The sequence below is a fragment of the Colletotrichum orchidophilum genome, assembly GCF_001831195.1.
Source record: "Colletotrichum orchidophilum strain IMI 309357 chromosome Unknown Scaffold_52.1, whole genome shotgun sequence".
Taxonomy (NCBI): Eukaryota; Fungi; Ascomycota; class Sordariomycetes; order Glomerellales; family Glomerellaceae; genus Colletotrichum; species Colletotrichum orchidophilum.
In genome coordinates, this window is record NW_019173008.1 from 40,660 (window position 1) to 63,350 (window position 22,691).

The 22,691-nt window shown below is 52.4% G+C and overlaps 9 protein-coding genes across 9 annotated transcripts; 4 read left to right on the top strand and 5 right to left on the bottom strand.

Moving 5' to 3' along the window:
• Positions 1-17: 17 nt before the first annotated feature.
• On the top strand, positions 18-362 carry CORC01_06744 (major facilitator superfamily transporter; the record flags this gene model as incomplete). The annotated part of the gene is made up of 1 exon (XM_022618383.1): positions 18-362. A coding segment is annotated over one exon (345 nt), but the record flags the coding sequence as incomplete, so codon positions are not given.
• Positions 363-389: 27 nt separating this feature from the next.
• CORC01_06745 (uncharacterized protein) lies at positions 390-1,568 on the bottom strand (the record flags this gene model as incomplete). Its single annotated transcript, XM_022618384.1, has 4 exons — positions 390-1,009; positions 1,088-1,281; positions 1,344-1,483; positions 1,545-1,568. 4 exons carry the CDS (start codon positions 1,566-1,568, stop codon positions 390-392), a joined length of 978 nt encoding a protein of 325 aa, XP_022475034.1.
• A 569-nt stretch (positions 1,569-2,137) lies between these two features.
• CORC01_06746 (nucleotide sugar dehydrogenase) lies at positions 2,138-3,789 on the top strand (the record flags this gene model as incomplete). The annotated part of the gene is made up of 3 exons (XM_022618385.1): positions 2,138-2,191; positions 2,259-3,519; positions 3,581-3,789. The coding sequence occupies 3 exons, from the start codon at positions 2,138-2,140 to the stop codon at positions 3,787-3,789; spliced, it is 1,524 nt and encodes a 507-aa protein (XP_022475035.1).
• Positions 3,790-4,157: 368 nt separating this feature from the next.
• CORC01_06747 (uncharacterized protein) lies at positions 4,158-4,816 on the bottom strand (the record flags this gene model as incomplete). Its single annotated transcript, XM_022618386.1, has 2 exons — positions 4,158-4,655; positions 4,712-4,816. 2 exons carry the CDS (start codon positions 4,814-4,816, stop codon positions 4,158-4,160), a joined length of 603 nt encoding a protein of 200 aa, XP_022475036.1.
• Positions 4,817-6,304: 1,488 nt separating this feature from the next.
• On the top strand, positions 6,305-7,180 carry CORC01_06748 (uncharacterized protein; the record flags this gene model as incomplete). Its single annotated transcript, XM_022618387.1, has 1 exon — positions 6,305-7,180. One exon carries the CDS (start codon positions 6,305-6,307, stop codon positions 7,178-7,180), a length of 876 nt encoding a protein of 291 aa, XP_022475037.1.
• Positions 7,181-8,857: 1,677 nt separating this feature from the next.
• CORC01_06749 (uncharacterized protein) lies at positions 8,858-10,830 on the bottom strand (the record flags this gene model as incomplete). Its single annotated transcript, XM_022618388.1, has 3 exons — positions 8,858-9,216; positions 9,282-9,678; positions 9,733-10,830. 3 exons carry the CDS (start codon positions 10,828-10,830, stop codon positions 8,858-8,860), a joined length of 1,854 nt encoding a protein of 617 aa, XP_022475038.1.
• Positions 10,831-11,662: 832 nt separating this feature from the next.
• Positions 11,663-12,604, top strand: CORC01_06750 (uncharacterized protein; the record flags this gene model as incomplete). The annotated part of the gene is made up of 2 exons (XM_022618389.1): positions 11,663-11,792; positions 11,865-12,604. The coding sequence occupies 2 exons, from the start codon at positions 11,663-11,665 to the stop codon at positions 12,602-12,604; spliced, it is 870 nt and encodes a 289-aa protein (XP_022475039.1).
• Positions 12,605-14,038: 1,434 nt separating this feature from the next.
• Positions 14,039-17,136, bottom strand: CORC01_06751 (fungal cellulose binding domain-containing protein; the record flags this gene model as incomplete). The annotated part of the gene is made up of 8 exons (XM_022618390.1): positions 14,039-14,505; positions 14,574-14,849; positions 14,928-15,019; positions 15,077-15,219; positions 15,275-15,889; positions 15,943-16,797; positions 16,850-17,028; positions 17,082-17,136. The coding sequence occupies 8 exons, from the start codon at positions 17,134-17,136 to the stop codon at positions 14,039-14,041; spliced, it is 2,682 nt and encodes an 893-aa protein (XP_022475040.1).
• Positions 17,137-19,764: 2,628 nt separating this feature from the next.
• On the bottom strand, positions 19,765-21,486 carry CORC01_06752 (tat pathway signal sequence; the record flags this gene model as incomplete). Its single annotated transcript, XM_022618391.1, has 1 exon — positions 19,765-21,486. One exon carries the CDS (start codon positions 21,484-21,486, stop codon positions 19,765-19,767), a length of 1,722 nt encoding a protein of 573 aa, XP_022475041.1.
• Positions 21,487-22,691: the final 1,205 nt, after the last annotated feature.

The window sequence follows — 22,691 nt, forward strand, 5'->3', positions numbered from 1 at the left end:
ACATATCCTTTTCTAAGGTTTACCTTGCTTTCGCCATTGCTGCAGAGCTAGTCTTTTGGCTAGCACCCAGCTTTTATGCTTCCGCCATTGCAGTCGCGTTCCTGGGGTTCTTTATTGGGCCTATGTTTCCACACGCAATCTCGGTAGTCACCAGTCTACTACCACCTTCTCTGCATGTAGTGGTGATTGGTTTTGTAGCAGCCTTGGGTGGTTGTGGAGCGTCATTGTTACCATTTGCGGTAGGTATACTCGCACAGCGGTTCGGCGTGGAAGCTTTGCAGCCTTTTGTTCTCGCTTGCTTGTGTCTTTCATTGATTGTATGGCTCCTCATTCCTCATGCAAAGAACAAGAAAGGACAATAATTCCCGTCAAAATCTAAGGAAGGCGTATCAAATCTTCGCCTTAAGCGTGCCAAACTCTGGCAACGTCATGAACCAGTCAATAGTCTTCTCAAGCCCTTCTCTCAGTCCGACCTTGGCTTCATGTCCGAGCTCGCGCCTCGCCTTGCTCGCATCTGGAACCCTCCGGTAGGGGTCGTCGTCAGGCTTAGGCCCGAAAACGACTCGTACCTGCGGGCGGCCGGTCTTCTCTGCAACGATCTCGTTGATCATGACGGCCATCTTTCCGATGGTGGTCTCCTCTTCGCGTCCAATGTTGACAGGGTCCAAAACTGCGCTCTCCATCAGCTTGTAGAGGCCCATCGCGCAATCCTCCGCATATTGGAAGCACCTACTGGCCGTTCCGTCACCGGTAATTGTGATATCTTCCTGTTTGAGAGCAGCAGCAATGAAGTTTGAAACCACACGACCGTCGTCAGGTCTGATTCCGGGGCCGAATGCGTTGAAAATACGACCAATTCGGATGTCAACCTTGCTCTCTAGGCGGTAGGCGTAGGCGAGGGCTTCTGCTACACGCTTACCCTCGTCATAGCAAGACCGTCCACCAAAAGAGTTGACGTTCCCCCAGTAGCTCTCAGGTTGAGGGCATACGAGCGGGTCACCATAGACCTCTGCAGCACGCATCAGTCAGTCATCAGTGCGTTGATACAGTGGCATTGGGACTGGATCTGGGAATGGTGCTGAAATACCTGAAGTGCTCGCAAGCAAGACACGAGCGCCGCTCTTGGAAGCTAGATCGAGAGCGTTCTTGGTCCCCTTGTAGCAAGTCTCCAAGATTCCCAAAGGTGCCTGCGGAAATCTCTTTGGACTAGCAGGGCACGCAAGATTATAAATCCGATCTGCCTTTTCCAGATTCTTGGGGAATGGTTCAGTAACATTATGACTGCGGAATAGTTTGATTAGGGCCGATTTCTCTTCAGCTGACAATGGAAACGCTATTCATACCGAAGGAAAGTGAAATTTGGATGGTTCTGGAACCTGGTCACATTCCCAGCCGATCCAGTCCAGAGTGAATCAACAGCGATAACTTGGTAACCTTTCTTCAGCAATAAGGCGACGAGATGTGATCCCAGAAATCCAGCACCCTTTATAGGAGAATGAGGTTAGTCCAAAATAGCTAGTGGTTCTCGGGGGCCTGCTACATACGCCAGTGACGACAGCGGTAGGCATATTGATGGTTGTGGTGATTTGAACTTGTAAGTGTGATGTGGGAAAAAAAAGCCTTGTGCGTGCGTAAGTACTAAGCAATTCAGTACAATTCAATACCAGGAGGATATTGAATCTACTTTATCCTCATCTGAATGTTAATGGAACGTTTTGCTTCTGCCTCCCTGTTTCCACAGTTATTCTATAACTGGAATCGTATGTCTCCGGCTCACCGCGCCACTTCGATGCCTAAAGTCTCACCACCAGAAAACCCCTATCTCAACAGAGTTTACAAGGTTCTCAAGTCTGATATAGTATCCGCAATGTATACGCCCTAAACATGACCCCACGGCCAGATGCAAGTCCAGAGCTTATAGCAGGGAGTGGAACTGGCCAATTCACTGCCTTGATATCTATAAGCGAGTCGGTGGGTGCCCGGTGAAGGGCAATATCAAGGGCGCTCAAAACGTATCCATCTCTTCATTTCTGGACTTAATCACCAACTGAACCTCGCAATCGATCCTCAGGCTGTAGCCGGACGTCACGTGCAACATCGTACGCCTATTCTTCACTACTCCATCTTCCGTTACAAGATGAGCTCTTCGGGAAGCAAAAAGGTCATCGCTTGTGTTGGAGCCGGTTATGTAGTAAGTCTACATAAATGAGGTCATCCAAGTTTTTGATGCCTGTGTACTGAAGAAATATTTTGCACAGGGAGGCCCAACTAGTGCCGTACTAGCACTTCAAGTCCCTGATATTGAGTTTCATGTCCTGGACAAGAGTGCTTCACGGATCAAAGCATGGAAATCTGACCGCTTACCCATCAGTGAGCCTGGACTATTGGATGTAGTTCGGAGGATCCGAAGACGACCACAGCCCAACCTCTTCTTCTCCACCGACATTGATACTCTGATTCCCACAGCCGACATCATCTTCATCGCCGTCGAAACACCGTCGCAGTCAAAAGATGACGGAGCCAACGGTGCCGGAATTGCGCCCGACCTCAGGAACTTTAGAGCCGCGGTGCACCAGATAGGGGCTCTCGTTCAAAAGAACACCATTATCGTCAACAAGAGCACTCTTCCCTGCGGCGCGGCTGAAATGACGGCCCAGCTGCTCCAGTCACAACTACGCAACGGTGTGAGGTGCCAGGTTCTCTCCAACCCAGAGTTCCTGGCAGAGGGCACCGCGGTCCAGAATCTACTCCAGCCAGACCGAGTCGTCATAGGCTCCTCATCATCGCACGAGGGTCGAGCCGCCGCAGCCGCGCTGGGCGACATCTACGCTCGGTGGGTGCCGCGGGATCGCATCGTGACCATGAGCACCCGCTCCAGCGAACTGTCCAAACTGGCAGCCAATATGTTCCTATCTCAGCGCATCAGCAGCATCAACGCCCTGAGCGTCATATGCGACAAGACCGGGGAAGACATCACCGAGGTCGCGCGTGCTTGTGGCCTAGACCCGCGCATCGGTCCCCACATGATTCGCGCGTCGGTCGGCTTTGGCGGAAGTTGCTTCAAGAAGGATGTTCTTCATCTCGTTCGTACTGCTGAAGACCTCGCTCTCGATGAGGTGGCATCGTACTTTGGCAACATTGTCTCCTTGAACACCTACCAGACGGAGCGTTACGCAAAAAGCCTGCTCGAGCACCGTTCCAACGGCCAAGGGCTCAAGATAGTGGCAATACTAGGGTTCGCTTTCAAGCCCAATACGGGTGACACGCGCGAGTCTCCCGCCATCTCTTTTATACGGTATCTCCTTCTCAACGGCGTCTCCATGAGAGTATTTGACCCTCTAGTCGAAGAGTCTGGCATCCTCGATGCAGTACGGGCGTCTCTGCAGGGCTTAGCCTTCATCACTGATTCCCTCCTAGCCGTATGCAAGGATGTTTACGCAGCGTGCGATGGTGCTAATGCGGTAGCAATACTGAACCCCTGGGAGGCATTGCAATACTATGGAAAGCAGGGAAACACAGGTTGGTGGTAGGGGAGCTGAAGAACGTGGACGAACTAGGGGATGGCTAACTCATTCGTTAGAAAAAGACGACTCTGATAGAGTTCAATGGGATGAGATTGCTCGCTCGATGAACGCTCCGAGGGTTTTGTTTGACGGCCACAATTTCATCAACCCAAAGGTGGCTTCGATTGGCTTTCAATTGCAAGGCGTTGGTCGAAGGTCGCCAGTGCGTTCAGTAGATGCTCGGCAAGAGGCCTCGCCCGGCTTTGCGCCACGGGCACTTCTCTAGACTTATCAGAATGAGAGTTCCCACATGGGAAAAGTTCCTGTTATCAAAGTCCCGCCACTTTCTACGCCACGCATGGAGCGCTTCTGCTTGTCACCGCAGCAGAATAACAGCATCTATAAGCCGGGTTGGGTATCTGATTGAATTTTGTGGCGTGAACCGCATTTAGACGACACCTGGTCGTCGTTCTTCCGTCGCTAACTAAAGGGCGAACTAGGTATCAAAACACTCCTGGTTGAAGGCAACGCCGCTATTCCCTGGACTCAATGAGAGAAAACAAATCGTTCTAAGCAGAATTCCCGTCCCAAGTGGTATCATGTATGCTTGAACAGTCGCGCCCTTTTCCCGAGGCCGACTGACTGCGTTCAAATTCAAGAGACTTGTCCCCGACGATGCTCGTCCTCTCCGTGGTCTGGATCATCGGGCCCAAGCGGCGTCCCATCATGTTTGACTTTTCGATACTTCCACTTACTGATGGCACGTCTTGGACTCATGGCCTTCTTGAACTTGGTCCAGGTCCCATCCTTTTTCGTCGCCGCCAGTGGCAGCTCGTACTCGCAGTCCTCAAATGGGTTCTCGTCGTGATCGTGATCATGGCCATGACCATGCTCGTGGTCCCAATCTCTGTCAGCCTGCTCATTCTGCTCCCTAAAATCTTCTCCAAACGGGTTGCTCTCAGCATATGAGTAATCGTCGTCATCAAACGGGCTCGCCGTTCGCCGCCGGAATGTGGGACTGCGCAGGGATGGAGTGGCGGATCTCGGCAGCCAAGAGAATCGCCGTTGAGCGTCCGCAACCGGCGGTGTGGGTTCTGGAATGATGGTGGTAGTCATCATGGTGTTGATGGTGTGCCTCCTTGTCGCTGTCGGCTAGACGGCAATAGCATCAGTATGAGTATTCACATGGTGGTGATCAGTCTGCATACAGGTGTTGAGATCTGGGCTTGAGAAAAGGCAGTGCTTTTCTCATCAATATCCATTGATGGACCCCTCATCTTGTCGTCAGGGTCGAACTCGTAGCCGTCAAGCATTCTGCCAAGGTCTGAGGGAAGAGGGAAAAGAAAAGGCGCTTCAATTGGTTCAGAAACTTGCGCATACGATTGTTGTCGAAGGCTTGCTTTTCTGTGCGCCTGGCATTCGTATGGTGCCTCCTGATCACGTTAAGGAGAAAGCTGGGGTGGCGGGGGAATCGAGGGGCGCGAGCGGAAATGGCCAGCTACATTTATGTATGCACGGAAAATAATGTTTCAAGGGATGCCGAGTCATTGATCTCATGCTCTGGGCTTCCTTCGGCTATTCATTCGATCTCAGTGCATGGAACACCAGAGTTCGATGGGTCGTATTTCTTCCAAGGGAGGGGTAAAACACAGCGCGTCTCCCCAGACATGAGACGCAAACTGTTGATGCGCATTTGGGCTTCTGGGTCGTGGGCGGTGCTCTACCACCAATGCACGGTGTGATCGACAGGCAAGCGGGATGGTGATGGAGACGAGTTCGGGGGGAGATCCATGTTGGCAAGACGTTGTTGGCACTGAGCGGGCGGTGGAGGCGGAAGTCGTCCCTCGTCCCAGCCGTGGCATCCGGGATGGTCCCATCCACGCCGGAGACGATCAGTCAGGTCTTTGCGGGGACGCCCCCGACTTACATGGGCAATCCATCCCCATCATCCCCAACATCCCCAAGAATCCGGTGCTGCCAGCAGTCGATCACGGCTAGTGTTGATCATAGACCGCGTTCCCTTTCTCACAACTGGGACTATCGCGGTATGAGTTTCTATTCTCTTTCCGTCAGCAACCTCCTCCTCTGGTTCGCATCATTAACTCTAAACAACAGCGCATGTCGTTGACATCGCACAGCCACGTTTGGCAGAAAGTCAAGCTCGGATACGTTCTGCATATCAGCCTTTGTCCGTTCTCCAAAGGAAAAAAGGTCCTTTTCGACAAAAGGATCATGCAGAAGAACGCAATCGACGGAGAATAAAGTGTCTATCGGCCACCTGATTCGTCCAGTTGCCGCCATGCATCGGAACTCTGACGCACATCCAGATGGGAAATCTGGCTAACTCCATCGACCCCGGCACTTCCGATCTAGTCTGTGCGCTGACAAACATCCACTTGTAGACGGGTAGCGAAGATCACGGGCCCTTTTTCATCAGTGCGACTTTGTCTATCCGTACGTGCTTAGTGGATTTAAGCAGTTCGCTTGATTTTCTCACCTCACAAACCCACTGACCGAAACGCCAAAGCGACCAATATTCGACAGCCTCCCCCGGTCATTCCGGAAATTAGCGGCGATCATGAAGCAGCCTCACCTAGGACCCCCCTTTTAAAGGAAGGGGAAAAAACCCTTCGAGACCCATGTTGGATGCCCCCCCTTCACACCCTCCTCCACAACAGGTTGCCCCTTTCAAAACAAAGACAGAAAGCATAGTTTGCCAAAAGACGTCTTCCGGTTCGACAAGTCACAACCTCTTCCCCCCCTGAGATAGGCCCGAGCCTACATGTAAGCTTTCGGACAACATGCCGTTCTTTAAACACGAACAGATAGTGGACAAGTCGTTCGAACAGGAAGGCAACACGACCCCGGGAGAGGCCAGCGGTGGCAATGAGAGAGTCTCCAATGAAAGCGACATCGAGCCTGGCGTTCGGGTGAAGCCCTCCGGACGTCATGAGACGCAGCCAACAGACAGAATCAGTGGGCATCAGATCTTTTACATCTTTGGACTCGATGGCATTGGTGCCGGCGTCCTCTCCGGGGGCATAAACTTTGCCATCGCCTACGGTAAAAACTCTCAACGACTCGTAGAGCTTAGGCTTCGAGCGAGCAAAGCCGGCAGAAGGACAGTCACTGACACAAACCATACAGGCATGTACTCAACTCAGAATATCGAGCGTAACCCCATTCGCCTTTTTCAGCTGCCCAACACACTAGCTGGAGATGCAGTGGTGACCACGGTCATCCAAACGGCAATGACATGGTTCATCGAGTTCATCCTAGCCAACCACGACATAAAGAACGGGGCCGTCCGCCCGATAGGCTTTATCAGGGAACCTTCGCACCCTTTCCTGCGGTGGTTTATGATGCTCGATCAAGAGGACGCGGCACACACCAAGAGCAGGCTCACGATGTTCTCTGATCACATTATTCGGATCGGCTTAATCTTTGTTGTTTCATTCATTTTGCTCTGGCCAGCATCAGTCGGGATCTTGACCACAATCGGACACCGGGGATCAGGGAGTGATTGGGACTGGTACTTCCACCGCAAGTGGGCGCCGGAAATTTTCAAAGGGGTCTATGGGGGCCTACTCGGTCTTCTCACGACGCCGGCTATGGCTTCGTTTTGGCTGGTCAGGGAGGGATGGCGCTTGAAGAGGGGAGGGTCTTTATTGAGTTGACGGGCGCACGAGTTCCCCGGACGACTTAGAAACGGGGAAATAGCCTGAGTTTTGGCCGAGCAGGGTCCTGGCCCCCAACTCTTGCAGCGACGCACACCGGCATTGGAAGACTCGCCATAACGAACTTTAGGAAGAAGTATCCGGCGGGAAGGGAGGCGGATGAACCTCCAGGCGACTTGAATTGGGTTTTCCCCGGCCTTGCTTTCTGGCCTGCACGAACTCTCCCGACAGTTCATCCTTCCTTTCCCGTGGCTCGAGCAAGGCTATGAATGATTTTGTCTTAGCGAAACGCCTTCCTGGTAACGCCCAAGACAATACGCCCAGATACGGCATTCATATAGGCTAGAAACTAATCCTAATACTATCACTAGCACGGCTGGAAGAGGGCTCTTGCAATAACTGGCAACTTAGGCAAGGGTATTTCACAGTAACATGTTGCTCTGCGACTTTCAGTCTACAAAGTTTGGCACCCAGCCGAATAGCTGCACGGGCGGAGTATGATTCGCTGACTCGCCTAGCCCCAACCATTCCTGGTTCTGATGAAAAGCACATTATGCACTTCCTCCATGTCTACGACGAGGTTGAGGCCTTCTTTCCGTCTGATCTATCGAAGACCGGGGATTGAGCTTCCGAATCTGCGATTGTGGTGGTGTTAAATCATATCAAGTGGAGGGGTCAGTAATGTAAGTAGAGTATGATAGTGACTGCCATTAGAATCTGCCCTTCACAGGCCTACAGCATCTAGAGTCTCCTTTTAATTCCTCAACCCTGGACTATAGTTGATCCTCGGCAGTTGCCCCGGAGGTGGTGGTGTACCCGACAGAGATGCGAAGGGCAATTTGAGGCAAGCCACGGCACTTTGACCTTTATGAATAAACTTCATGCAGTTAACTTTTCTCAAAAGGCCTTGGTGTCTTCCAGCTTATTAAAGCAGTTTCTTTGATACCGATTCTTGGGGAAGGTGTTTGCTTCCATGCTTTAAGGTAGGTTATAGAAGTCATAAATGCTGAACTTAGGGCAGACCGCTGCCAAAAGACATTACTGATGCTTGTCGGCATGACTCATACGGGATGCCGAATCGCCTTAGTCGTTCCTCGCTGATGTAGGTACTTTAGATGGAAGATCACGAACTCCGGACCACCACAACATTTTGGGTCTCTCCGTCTTGTTTAAACATTTGAGTTCAGTTTCTCATGTAATCTAGAAATAGTTGAACCGAAATTCCTTTTTTGGCATCCGCTGAGATATATATTAGAATCTCCTCCAGGGTAACCCACTCAGTCCTGACCAGCAATCCTAATGCTTCGCACTGGACAGTGTGAACAACGATGATATCCACACGATGGGCAACCATCTGTCTTCATGGTCATGTCGCTGACGCCACACTGACACTATTTGAAAGTAAGTAAATATATACCGAGTATTCCAAGCGATTGACAGACTCACACAAGTCCAAATGTAGATGAAGTTTTTGATTGAGCCTTTTTTACTGCTGCTTTTGCTTCGTTTGGATCCCGAATTTGCCTGGGCTAGGCTTGAGATATGGCCGCTCACAATTTGCTCACTCGGTAGCTTGCTGCTTGAACTGAGCGGCAGATATGATCCATCTGGATTTTCTGCGATCAATCAGCACTCATTATCTTTGCTAATTCCCCCATCAGACATTGATGAAACGTCTTACTCACTTCTCTTTCGACTCTTAGCGATCTTTTTGTCTCTCGAAAAGATTGCACTGTCTGGCGACTGGTTACTCGTGGGCATAGTCTCATCACTTCCGTCTTTGCGACCAAGACTCTCCAGGACTGAGGCATTTTCGCCTCGGCCTCGGCGAAAAGAATGATCGATGAGCATTCTGGACCTCATGCCGAATCTGTTTGGAAGAAAATTTCCACGTAACTCAGGGAAGGAGTTGACTATGGTTAAGTGGAGGTCTTGCGCCGTCATGAACAGTGCCAACGGCTGGCCCGGATAAGCTGCAACAATGATACCAGCCAGGGCGGAGCCCCTGACCAGCCATGTACCCGACGTGCCTGCTGCTACAAGTAGTAGACTAGTCAGCGGTGCAACTTTCAAATTCCACAAAACCAATCTGAATAAGTACCCAGTGGTGCCACAAGTTCAACCTTTCGTACTGGTATCTCTTCTCGCCCAAGTGGCATCATCATGCTCCCAGGAAGCAGACACGTTTCCGATAGATCGTCGACGCCAAACACAGCCGTTAAGACTCCATCTGTAAGCTCGCTATTGAGTAGATGGGATGTAACTTCACCTTCGGGAAGTAGGGAAGAGGTGTTTTTGAAGTCCGCCAGAATACGTGACCTAAGCAGAGCGTAGTCTCCGGGTTCACACCGGCGAGGTCTACTAGATCTGGCTGGGTCCCGTTCCGATAAGAGTTGTCCCGCGAATTTGATCCCAATGACGTCCTGTAAAGGTACGTGTCGCCACTCAGTCACTCCCGCAGGGGATTTGTCCCCTAAAACTCGTTGACTAGCACTAGCCTTCAGGAAAGCATTACTAGTATCTGTCGTAGATTCAGTAAGCGATCCTGTTTCGAAATCGGAATCAGTGCCGGAATCGGTGTCGGTGTCGGTGTCGGTGTCGGTGTCGGTGTCGGTATCGGTGTCGTTGTCAATTGTTCCCTCGTTGCCAATGCATTCGTCATCGAGGGTCAAGTTTCCACCACCTTGAAAAGCTTCAGGTTCAAGTCCATCGATCCAGAGATCTTCGAAAATCCCATGCGAAGTCGTTAGCGCTATAGGACAACCATTGTGGCTGCCGTCTCTGGAGTGATTTTTCAGTAAGCCGCCGATCCGTGAGACGTGCTGCGTGATGATTTTTCCATCTTTAACGAAAGTGGTGCAGCAAAGCAGACCGCATGCTGACCGATGCTCAAGAGTGGATGGAGCTGCTTCCACATGATACAGAACTGTTCCCCCCAGATACTCTAGACCCGAGGCTTTTCCTCCATCAACTCGTAATCGAGAAAGAGGAATAATGCTTCGGTTGGCGTGAGGCTTGGGAGCGCCATCGTGTACTTCGATCGGTTGCATGAAAAGGTTGGTAGGTAAGCACAAGAGCTTGGTGATACGGCGGACTTTCTTTCGACAGGATTGACTGCCGCAGAGTACCCAAATGCAGGGTGAGATGGTGACAAATTCTGAAAAGAATGTCGCTTGACGACCGGACATTCTCAATTCTGGAAATATCGTCCGTCTATGTGGTGACCGCTTCAGGCGACTCTTTTCGTTTGCTTGCTCTGCGATCATTTCGTCTTGAACGTCTTTGAGGTCGACTAGCAAGCGACGTTTGATCTCAGGCCACCTTAACCGCACACGACGAGGCACGGGAAACTTGCTTTCCGGAGCCACCCAGATCTTGAACCCAGGGCTAGACCCAGGGAATTCCCAGATTTCGCCAGACTTGATTGATACTGAGACACCTCCATCACTCAGACATGTCGCCTGAGGTTTGGAAAGCCCTTGGATAGGTTCTGATGAATTCTCGGTCAAAGGCGTGTCATAGCGAATGCCAGTCAACTCTATCGCAGAAAGGTGGCCATCGTTCAATATCGTCTGTGATGCTGAAATCGGGCCAGAGGGGGTAATTTGAAGCGTTTTGGACTCTTCAATTCGGGCTGACAACCCTTTCATGGACACTGTGGTTGGCATTGGATCAATCCGTCTCCATGCGGGTGAGCTTTGCCCACGGGTAGAATCGGGGCCATCTTGATATTGCTCGAAAGATTTGCCTCGCTGCGATGAAGGTCGCACTATCTCACGCCTTTCTTTAACTTCGGTCATAGAAGCCATGTCTTGATGATGTCTGCGTCAAGCACGTTGCTCCCCGAGACCATGCCCTGGTCTTGGAGAGTCAAAAGCGTCGAAAACGATGTGCCTATCATTTGGGCGGGGTTCCGGTGGGCAGGCGAGAGATAACTGTCAGCCGACGAGTTATAGATGCAGGATCATTGGTCGGTACATATGTCTGGTTCGCCTGCAGGTTCGCCCGCAAGGCAGATTTTGCTCGATGAGCTGTCAGCACGAGGCAGCAGGGCTATCTTCACACCTTTATGCAGAAATTTGACCACTCACAACCGAGAACAGCCCGTCGCCAAAGGCATGATTATCATTCGGCTTATTACGCTATAGGGGGCCTCCGTCTCCCCCTAACATCCCCCAACGCGATTGAAAAGTTCATGTTGTCCGCCGGAAGACTAATTTGTTTCGAAAGCATTTACCCGACTTTCTGGTCCGGATTGATGCGCCTATCATGAAAACAGCCAGTAATGACAAATTGAAAGCAAGAGAACAAGACTCTGTCTTCTGCTTGAAGCTTTGGCCGGCTCTGGCGCGAGACATATTCGATGCGGACCAGTATACCACTCTCGCAACGTATGGCAGGGCCGAAGTGCAAAGAATGCGAAATGCATTGTCTGGGATTAATATATTTGGCACCGATGAAGTCGACAAAATAGGGCAGATCATGGTATGTGTGCGCGAACTAGAGAAGCAGCCCGTCGAAAAGGTCATGGAAGCGGTCAGAGTCTGCACAGCATTCACCGGGCATTTATATGAGCACGAAACCAGATTGATTTCTGTAGCGGCGTCTCTCAGTATGATGGCAAAGATTCAAGTACACACTCTTGCGGGCACGTAGCTGGAGCCCACGACGACTTGGACGGCAGGGACATCGCTGAGCGACAACGTAAGAGATATGTTCCCGAGGGAGCATAATCCAGAGGACCGTTCAATCAACCGAGAACTCACCATTCGTAACCTCGTTCTTTACAACAAGTGCAGAGTCTACTGGACAGATCGCCTAGACAGGCACCTTGACTACCGCGTCAGCCGTGGCAAGAAAGTGATTTTAGTCTTCCAACACAAAATCTGGCTTTCAGCCCACTTGGGTCAAGACAAACACTGCGTTATTCCGCAGGATATTATAGGCGAAGCTCTTGATAGTCTCAATCTCTTGTTCCCGCAGAACAATACCGACACTGAAAAGTTTCTGAGGAAGCGAGGCCAAAGATTCTACAGCTTGGGGTATTGTGGCCGAGATCGAAGGCTGAGCCTCGCCGACTACCCTCACTGGGGTCATAAAATTGAGAAGCTCATAGACGTCTTCGAAGGTCCACGAAGCGGAATCTGGCGATTTCTCCCCCGACATGACAGATTCGATTTGATGGAGTCGGCCAATTTCTGGATTGCGACAGCGGCCGCCTTGCTCGCATTCGTGGGCTTCATACTCGGACTCATGTCTATAGTATACGCGAAGTGGTCATACGACGTCGGTGTCAAGTCTATGGTTATATCAGAAGAGTCGCTGGAGTTGACAAGACTCCAATATCAGCTCTCACTGGCTCAGGCATGTTCTGACCCAAATGAAGCTAGGCTGTTGCCGGACTTCTGTTCTGCGGAGGAGTGAGTGAGAATCTAAATTGGTTTCATTTGCGAGACTGTGCTCGGAAATCTGGCATTGATATCGTCTGATATTCAAGTAAGTCTACAAGTGGCTCCAGTCCTCTTGAGCGACCACACAATGTCAAAAGGGAGTTTGCTGACATTTCGCGGACAGAATTCACCGAATTTCTTTGAACAGGCCTTTCTGCTGCTCAACAGCGTCCCGATCGGAGCCCCAAATCCGGTGCTGGTGCGAATTTCACAATGGCAAAGGGTCTCCTAAATTCCAATGGCTGTGCTCAGGCTTCGTTTGCTCCGTCCTAGTCAACTTCCCAAGCTACGTTGATCCGAGTGGAAAGGAACGACGCCATCCATCCTTTCGAGCTATGTAGCATGCATTACTTGCGCTTCAATCTTGTCTTGGTGATAACAGAAGGAGACATATGGAATCAACATTGATAGGACTTGAGGAAATACCTGCACAGAAACTCTTGATGATTAGGTTTATTTATGAAAGTCGCCCCAGGTAGGGATGATGTACACTCATTACGAGTCTTCTTTCTTACATAGACATACGTACCTCTACCACATCAGCATCAGCACTATCCCAAAGCATCTAGAATAGTCTGATGGATCGGCAACACACCTCAATGCCTCAATTCACTAGAAAACCCAGTCCACGAACTCGCATTCCACCCCGAGTTACTCACCACAGTCTCCGTCTCATACGGTCTATACCCATAATGCCCAGAGTAATCAAGCAAGGTGCGCGCCTAGCCAGCGATCTTGCTATCCCAATTCGACGCAAGGCCCCTCGACGCCGCTGGCACTAACGGCGAAACTACCTCCCGATCGGATCCAGTTACCAAACAACCCTGCGGTCGAGGCCTTGAAAAAGACCGTTCTCCGGGTCTCGTCCTGGAGGAAGCGCACGAACGACTTGCCGTCGGCCGGAATGGGGAGGATGTTCAGCTTAATGGCGTTGGTCGGGCGACTCGTCAATGGAAGTCTTTGGGGCGGGAAAGCTCTTGAAGTCCGAGGTGTGAGTGTGGCGAATCATGGAATAGAGTAGATAGAAGCAGACCACACGGCTTACTAGGCACTAACGCTTAATGAGCCGGGCAAAAGACTCGAGTTTGAGCTGCCTACGCTCGAATCAGGGAAAGTAGGTCACCGTTCCAGACACCCTTACCTTCATGTCCCCAGTCGTCATTGGCAGGCACATGGCAAAACACTGCCAGGTACGGACGGACACGATATCTCCAAATTACTCCGTAAGCGAGCAGAGAAACGTCGACGGGAATAAACCTGGGAAAGAGGCGTTCAAGAAACGGCGCGTGATCGATTGGGTCAAGTGTGGATATAAATATATATACGATATACGAGAAAACTTATGGAATATATACTCGGAACTTTGATTGTGCAAGAAAGTATGTACACGTGAAGAGGAAGATGGTGGCTAGAATTGGGAGAAAAAGCGCGACTGCTTTGGAACCCACCCCCAATCAGAGACACTATCAATCGCGTTAATATCGTCATCGTCATCGTCATCCCCTTCGAGAAACACAAAGGGGAGTACGGGGGAAGAAGCAGGGGGAAAAAAAGAAGACATGCGCACCTGAGAGTAGTAGGAATCCTTAAAGGTGCACTTCAATCCAGCAGCACACTGGAAGCTGCCGTTCCACGTCGATCCACCGCACTGCCCGTGCAGAGGCTGAGCTGTCGAGGTTGCAAGGGCGAGGATCTTGGCGGCGGCGTGTTCGGCCGAGACCATGATGTACGACGACGGGTTGGTAGTGACCATGCCGGGGAAGATACTGGCGTCTACGACGAAGAGGTTGTCCGTGCCGTACACCTTTGTGTTGATATCGACAACCGAGTCGCCGCCGTTGCTCCGGCCATCTTTGGTGCCAATCTTGTTTGTGCCTGTTTCGAGGTTTCTGTCAGCGCACCGGGCGGGTTGTGAGCGGGGGTGTGAGAGGTGATCAACTTACCGATCCAGTGGTTTGCGCGACGATTCGAGTAGGAGACGAGCATGTTGTTTACATAGTCTCTGACAGTCGTTCCCGGCGCGGGAAAGTTCCAGGTAAGGTTGGCCACGTTCTTGAGGGAGGTCTGCAGGTTTTCCAGGCTCTTAATGACGGCCTCGACATCGTTTTGGTCGCGGAGATAGGGCACGGTGGACACGACGGTACCGAGGTTGGCCTGGATGGTCATCCTGCCGCGGGAAGTCGCGCCGCGGCCGAGGTATTGGCTGATGGTGATGGTCTCTGTGAGGCACGTCAGTTATCAGGCGCTAGGACAGAATGAAGATTGATGAGGTGGCGAGCTTGAAAAGGATGACTTACTGCCGTTGCCGGCCCCAAGACTGCCTTCCATTCGGGCGGTGTACTGCATCTGGCGGGTAATGCCATCGGCGCCTTTGATCTCCTCGAAAAACCTGGAAAGGTATTAGCAATGGGAATGAGAACAAGCAAGTGGTAACGGCTTGACTCACAGAGGGCCGATGTTGGGTGCAGACTGGGCCAGGATACCGCTTCTCTTCTGCAGATAGAGGTTCTTATCAGTGACGTTGGGGTCAGTATATGCCTTGTAGAAGTCGTAGTACTGGACGTCGGGATGCGTGACAACGGTATCAGTCTGTCTTAAGTTAACTTCCATCTTCACGCCCACCAGAGCTGTCGGTGAGACCCACGTTGGTGTGATCCTCCAGATTGTACCCGACAGGCAGGTTGATCCAGGATGAGTTGGAGATCATGGTAGGGCCGTCGGTGGAGTTCTTGACGACCTCGAGCTGATCCTGCGGGCCAATGCCGCTGCGCAACAGAAGCTTGGCACTGCCAAAGGTGCCCGCGGACAGGATCACTCGGCCTGAGATGCTGGTAACGTTGACAGTTCCGGTGTAGCCGGCGTCCAAGTAGGGTTCGACCTCAATCCCGGTGATGTGCCCGCCGGTTCGGACGACGCGCTTGACGGCAGTCTTGGTCCATAGCTTAAAGTTGCTGCGCTTGCTCGCCGAGACAAGGTACGTAGCCAAGGGGCCACCGCGCTCACCGCCTGAATACATGTAGGGCGTCTTGCCGAACGTGCGGTTCTTGGAGTCTGGGTTTGCATTGAGATCGATCTCTGACCAACCGGCAGTCCGGAGACCACCGGCAATGGCATTGAAGCCGTTTGTGAGGTAGATGTTGCCGTCTTGAGATGGGGTCGTGGTGCCCGGAATACGGGAGAAGACTCGGCTTGTGGCGGCAGCGACGTCAGCTGACTTCCAGCCAGCGGGGAAGTTGTAGTCCCAGTCAAGGGCATATGGCTACGAGCAATCAGTACCCCTTTCAATTTGCTTGAGCGATAGTGACAACATACCTTCCACCAAAGAGCTGCGTTGATAGCTGTGCCTCCACCGAGAAGACAGCCAGCCATCTGGTCGGTATCCTGGCAGGCAATACCAGCAGAGTCGGTCCAGATCTGGTTGCAAAGACCGGGGACGTCGAATCTGGTCAGGTTAGTGCCCTCCAGCCAAGTCGGCTTCATGGTGCCACCCCATCGACCGGAAGATGGCGGCCCCTTTTCGATCAACAACACGCTCTTGCCGGATTCACTCAGCTTGTCGGCAAGAGGTACGCCACCGGCTCCCGCTCCAATGACAATGTAGTCGTATGTGCCAGAGGGAACGGGTACGCCAGTGGGTCCCGTGGGTGCCTTCGTGGTAGTGGTAGAAGGTGGCGCCGAGGTCGTCGTAGCACTGCCGCAGCTACCGGTGACAGTCTTTGTCGCCAGGGCAGCCCAAGCCGAGTAGGAAGGATTTGCAGCGTTGGCGTCGAGAGTGGCGCCATGGATACCTTGGTTTTCGTGCTGTACGAGATTGATCGTAGCAGGGCACGTGGGGTTGGTCGGGCTGGTGGAAGCCTGCGCCCATCCAAGGACGAGGGATCCTGCGCTGGTTGAGACGCTGCCAGTGGCACCGTTGTGGTTCCAGTTGAAGCAGTTCTGGCACCGATAGATGAGAGTGTAGTGCGTTGCATTGATGGTCGACGAGATCTGTGTAAGTTTGGCGTCGCCTGCGTAGACGTCGGGCATCACATAGCCAGTTGCCCAGCGGAACGATGTCAGGATATCGGCGCCATTGGGCCACGCCGTGAGAAGCAGCTTATTCGTCATGGAGCCGCCGAGAGAGATACCGCACCAGCCGGTGCCTTGGCCGTTCTTGGATGCGCATTGCTGGACGAAACTTGTCAGTTGGCGAGGGAGACGACGGTGTAATAAGACCTACCAAATAGCCAATATATTCATTGGCATCCGTTGTCAGAGCATTTTGAGGCAAGGCAAAACCGTATGTGATGCCTCCCGCCGTTTGATCGCTTGTTGCGGACCAAGTGTCGAAGATAATGCCGGTCGTAGAGTCGGTCAAGACGACAGGTGTTGGGGATTGAGCGGCAGCTCCATCGAGTACTTGGACATCAATATTAGAAGAATGCTTCCCCATGACCATATCGAAGGCTTACGGGATGTCGTGGCCAGCAGTGCTGCCAGAGCACTAGAACGACTCAAGAACTTCATGTTACCGTATGTCAACGTTAACAAAGATCTGGGAACCAAATTCTCGGATCTGACTTTCCAAGGCTGGGAGGGAGAGAGGCAATTTAAAGGGACAGTGGCATTTGCCAAGTCCCAATACCCCCTCCATGGATGCTCTCTCCTTCGTCACGATCCCGGGATTGAAACTACTTTCTTCTTTCAGACATCAAACCCTGTAGTTGGCGCCGCTTCCAGATGACCAGAAACTTTCGCCGTTCGGCTCGACCAGTCATATTTCCCGCGATTGTGGATGGATGCATGATTTGTGAATGCACCGATAGGACGAGGGGTTTGCTTAGAGGGGTCTTTCACAGGAGGGGGGAAGAGTAACATAGGTTATCGAAAGTAGTGGGTTTGGACCTGTTTCCAGCGGAATGTAACATAGCTGAATTGCCTTTGTTGGTCAAGCCTCATGACCGGGGTTGAATCAGGTACACCAATCTACCAGAGGCAGCAGGCGAAATCAGCAATCAGATGAAGGGGCAAAGGACGGGATGAAGCGGCGGACGCGGGGACTCGGGTGTTTGCACATGAGACGAACCAGCACGCGAGAAAATAAGAAACAAGACTCGGGAAAGCAAAACAGAAAGAAGAAAGCATCGATGAAGCTTCGGCGACCTTGACGTGTTGGGAAGCCATGATATCGACAGGTGAACCGTAACTCTGGATAAGGTACATCAAGATGCAATGTCTTGGACAGAGAAGTGAGGTCGGAACAGGCGTGCAGGCCATTGCCAGGAACGGAATGCGGAAGCAGAAAGGCGCAGTCCCACGTCGCGGTGCTGCATTTCGATCCGGGCTTCCCGAATCAACGGGGGGGTTCTGTCCGCGTCAGCTGGGACTCTTGGCTTCTTGTCAGGAGAGAGGACCCCCACGATGCAACCCTAGGGGACACAAGTAGACCTGGGCATTTCGCTTCTCAAGCTCCGAAGCGCGTCCTTCCGTACCACCCCCTGTACCGAGACAACGCCACAGGCTTGCCATGAGATTGCGGGGGGATACGCGAGAAGCAAACGCATCTGTCAGTTTGTCGAGATCCCGGGCGTTTGGAGCGGCGGCGCGCAGTGTCTTGCTTTGTGGTTTTTCTATGAAACGAGTCTAGACCAGACGACTCCCTCGAGTGCGATGTGACGTGTTCGTCATCGTTGTTCAGCCAAGGGGTGATTGACGTAGTGCCTTTCCGTCACCCTCGTCCGTCGTTGGAATCGTATGTATCCATCAAGAGGCACTGCGCCTGGCTAATCTGGCAGGCTGCCTACCGTGTACTGTGGTAGTCCATTTTGGCTCGCGTCGATGTGACAAGGTCCTGACTGCCTCGACCGGAGCCAAGGGCTGCGACGAGATGGCGACGGCGCCTATTGGAAGAACCAAATATCGCAACGAGGAGGGATGGTGGAAATAGGAGGTCACATATGCTCATTCGAGTCATGGGGGGCCGTTAATATATGACTTTTTAGTGCCTGCGACCCGTAACGAGAATGCGGGATTGAGCTCCGAGTCTGTAAACGTCAGGTCGACGCTCGTCGGTGCACCTAGAAGAAGATTTCCATGGAAGCGTGGTTGAGTAAGCTGATGGTTCATTTACCAATGCGACGTATGCAACGCCATGCAGCTTGAATATTGATGAGCTGATGGTCAGTCATCAGGAAAGGTATGCCCCGTCGGCCTTCTTGCAAAAAAAAACTTGGACATTGTATTGTGTGCTTCTCCTAGAACAATGATGGAATATGAAGAGGTTTGCGGAAAGAAGAAAAGCCCCAGGCGTCTGCAATGAATGTTTCGGGAGGTGAGTGAACAATTTCTTGTACAGTGTAGGGTAAGCACAGTGAGTGGTCCTTCCACACTGTGAGGAGCAACCCTTTAGTTGGCCCAAAGCCCCCCGTGTAGGCCTAGGCGGTTTGTACACGGTGCGGCGCCTTTATCCACTAAGCCAGGAAGGTTCGCTCGTTGGGGAAGAGGCGAATGTAAACACAACTTCGGAGGACCAGAGCTTTAAAACGCCAAAACTCCATCGCAACACCCACTATTTCACAAGATATTTCTCAAGCGATGCAAAATATGATCAGTGGGAGGCTTGAACTCCCGGCCTTGGCATTACACAACACTTCAGGTGAAATATTAGTACCACGCTCTAACCAACTGAGCTAACCGACCAGATCGAGTGCCATGATTGGCTGATGACCATCAGAATCAGAAAGCTTATTATATTGTCTAATTCTATCGTCTATCCACCGGTTACCGACCACTCTGTTTGAGTTCAATTCACTGTTCTTGGCGCAAGAGAAATGACAAGTGCAATACGCGTACTGGGTGGGATATTCTCCTTTATTTAAGTACATTCAATCGTGCGTTGTATTTCCAACATGGAACACGCCAAGGTGCAATGGCCGTCCCCTCCCGAACATCTGGTAATTTCAAGATACAAAAAGCTGCCAAGAACGTCCATCATGCCCCTCCAAACGCCTGCTAAATATGCCGCAATGCCCGCTATGCAAGTTCTAAACAATCAAACAGGTCTAAAAAAGATGGACAAACAAAGTGTGACAAGTAAAGAGAGGGAAGGAAAAAAAACCCAGAGAAACAATCGCACAACGTGTATCCCCCACCAGTCTATGAATCGAAAATGGCGCCGTAAGCGGGAATACCCCTGCTCTCAAGACCATACACAACCTTTCTCGTCACCTTTTGGTTCGAGATGATGACAACAGCCTCACAAGGACCCATCTTCTTCTTGGTCCTCGTCGCAGCAACTCCCTCATTCTGCGCGAGACCCAGCGCCTGCCGACGACTAGTCTCCCAGATCCGGTACGTGATAGCCACCAAGTCCGGCCGCCCCGTCTTCTTGGTATCGATGATGACGGCGTCCGGGTCGGCCCGGTAGAGCGTATCGATAACGGCCTGCCCGTACGTCTCGGCGGGCCGCTGCGTCGACCAGATGATGCGCACGGGGTGGTCCGGCCTCTGCACAAACAGACTCAGGCAAGGACCGATGCCAGACCCCGTGGCGATGACGATGCACGGCTCAAAGAGGCCGGCCACGCGGAGGACGCCGTACTGCGGGACGCCGCGGGTCCAGATCTTTTTGGGCGGGTTCTTGATGATCTTGTCCGTCCAGTCGCCCGCGTTGGAGACGAGGACGGAGAAGCCCTTCTTTCCGGCGTTGGAAAGTCCTCCTGTTGTTTGACCCTTTTCGACATCGTTGGACGGGGCGGCAGGGTTCGGGATCACGGCGAAGGCGTGCGTCTCGCGGAGAGGCGCGTCGGTGAGGCGGACCGCTTGACCGTAGTGAACATCTGCGTAGTCAAAGTTGAGCTTGACAACGTGGTCCGACATGGCTTCGGCCTCAACGTCGCGCAGGCGGAGGCGTGTCCAAGGGTACGCTACCAGGAGGGTGATGGCGACGAGCATCCAGAAGGACGGGGTCAGGGCAAGGGACGCGGCGTAGGGGATATCGGCAGTTGCGCTGTCATTCTCGGCGAGCATCAGGACGAGGGTCCAGAAGAGGACGATGACGGACCAGCCCAGGAAGCGGTGGGTACCCTCGAACCAGTTGTGCAGGAGGACGCGGGCCTTGGGGTGGGCGAAGCCGATGATGGCGGCGAGGAAGGCGCAGATGAGGTAGCTGTCGAAGAGGATGTAGGTGCGAACGGCGTTTGTCGGGTTCTTGAACTGGGCCGTGAGGACGACGAGGAAGGCGACGAACCAGAAGAAGGAGGCCACGCCGCAGCCGCTGTGGATGCCGCCGTACGAGTAGACTTTGGCAAAGGCGCGGCGTACGCGGAGGGGTGCCTTGGCAGACGGGAAGAGAACGAAGAGTTTGAAGAGTGCGTTAACGGTGTGCTCGTTACGAATGAAGAGGGCGGCGAGGATGTTTGCCGACACGGCCGTGGCGCAGGTCTGGGGTGTGAGCTGGATGCCTCCGATGAGGGAGCGGACGATGACCAAGATGAGGGCTGCAATGTTGCCCAAGAAGGCGAGGCTGAAGATGCGTCTGTAGACGGAGCCAAAGTTCCAGCGGAGGTATCGGTAGGGGCGGTTACCCTTCTTTGATGGGACGGCGATCTCGTTATCGTCGTCGTCGTCGTCGTCGTCATCAGTGTAATCGGTTGAGCTACTCGAGGCGGGTGGAGTCGGTGGTTGAAAAGGGCCGCAATCGGTGACCACGAGAGTATGCGTTGAGGAATTGCTGCTCGGTGGGAAGAAGACTTTAGTCGGAGGCGTCAAAGTGAGCTCGGAGCTGTTCTCGTTGCCGGTCTTGATCCGCACGTCTTGTTGAACATCTTCTACAACGGGCACTGGTAGTGTGACTGAAGAAGACGTTGTGAAAGACATGGCTGATACAGGTTAAAGACAAGTAGCTAACATAATTGTCAGTGCCGTCCGCCAACAAATTCGACAGCTCATCAGTGTGACTGACTTACGAAAGAGAATGAAAGAGTGGCCCTTCGACGCGGGTAGCAGATCCAAGTATATGAAATGCCACGACAGAGAGAGTGGGCAGTACGAGATAGATGGCCCAAAGAAGGAACTCTTGCAGAGAGATGGAGGCCCGTGTGGAATAAGGAATGGGGAGATCGAAAAAGCAAAGAGTGCGAACAAGATGATCATAGAGGACCACCAGACGATGAAGTTTGATACTTGTATGACTGAAAGGAGACAACATCACGTCTTGAGGGGGACCCGATGGTCTGATAAATACTCCCTTCATGATCCTCAGGGAATGTCTCTATTAACCCTTCACATGCCTAGTGTCCTTGATCCCACGTGTGCCATGACGGGGAGCAGACGACCACAAGCGCATCCGAAATAGATCCCCTCCGACGCTGGGGCCTAGCCTCCCTCAAGGTGCCCAATTTGGATCATCGACGGTGGCATACGGTGGCCGTCGTCTCCGGGTCAGTCACGTGGAGTTGGATGGAAGGATTGAAGAGAATGCGGGCGGCGGCACGGTCAGCGGCACGGTTGCGTCCATGGCCGAAGTTCCCTCAAGAGTGGATGCGGCCAAGCCGGGTGGTCGGTCTCAAAATAGACGTGTAAATGGAAGGTCACTTGTTGTGGAAGTCCGCAGCGGACCTGAGATTGGCTGCGCAGACAATGGTGACTGCCATTTTCTCTGCCCCTCTGCCTAGCGACGGTCCTGCCCTTGGGAGCGTGGCGCATCGAAGGGGATATCCTTAGTAACTAGTTGCATCATGGATGCAAGGCGTGGTCGAACCATGTAGTATGGGAAGAGAGGCATGACTGTTGAAAGACGCGAGGCTTGCGGCTAGCGCAGCCTCACATAGTTCGCAATAGTCTCTTCACGGTAGTCTGCTCCGGGATATCGGCCACTTGCCAGATTGTCAGATGGATATCGTGCCACAGGCGTTGGCCTGGAATTGGAGGTACATGATGATGAAGAATGAAAGAGATGAGCAGTCAATTCGGAGAATAGAAACCGGTTCTCTGCTCGCGCGACAGAGAGAAAGGACTGGTGGACTTCTCTCACATCTAGCCATTCTACGCCCTCCATCCGTACTGAATGGGCGAGAATCAAT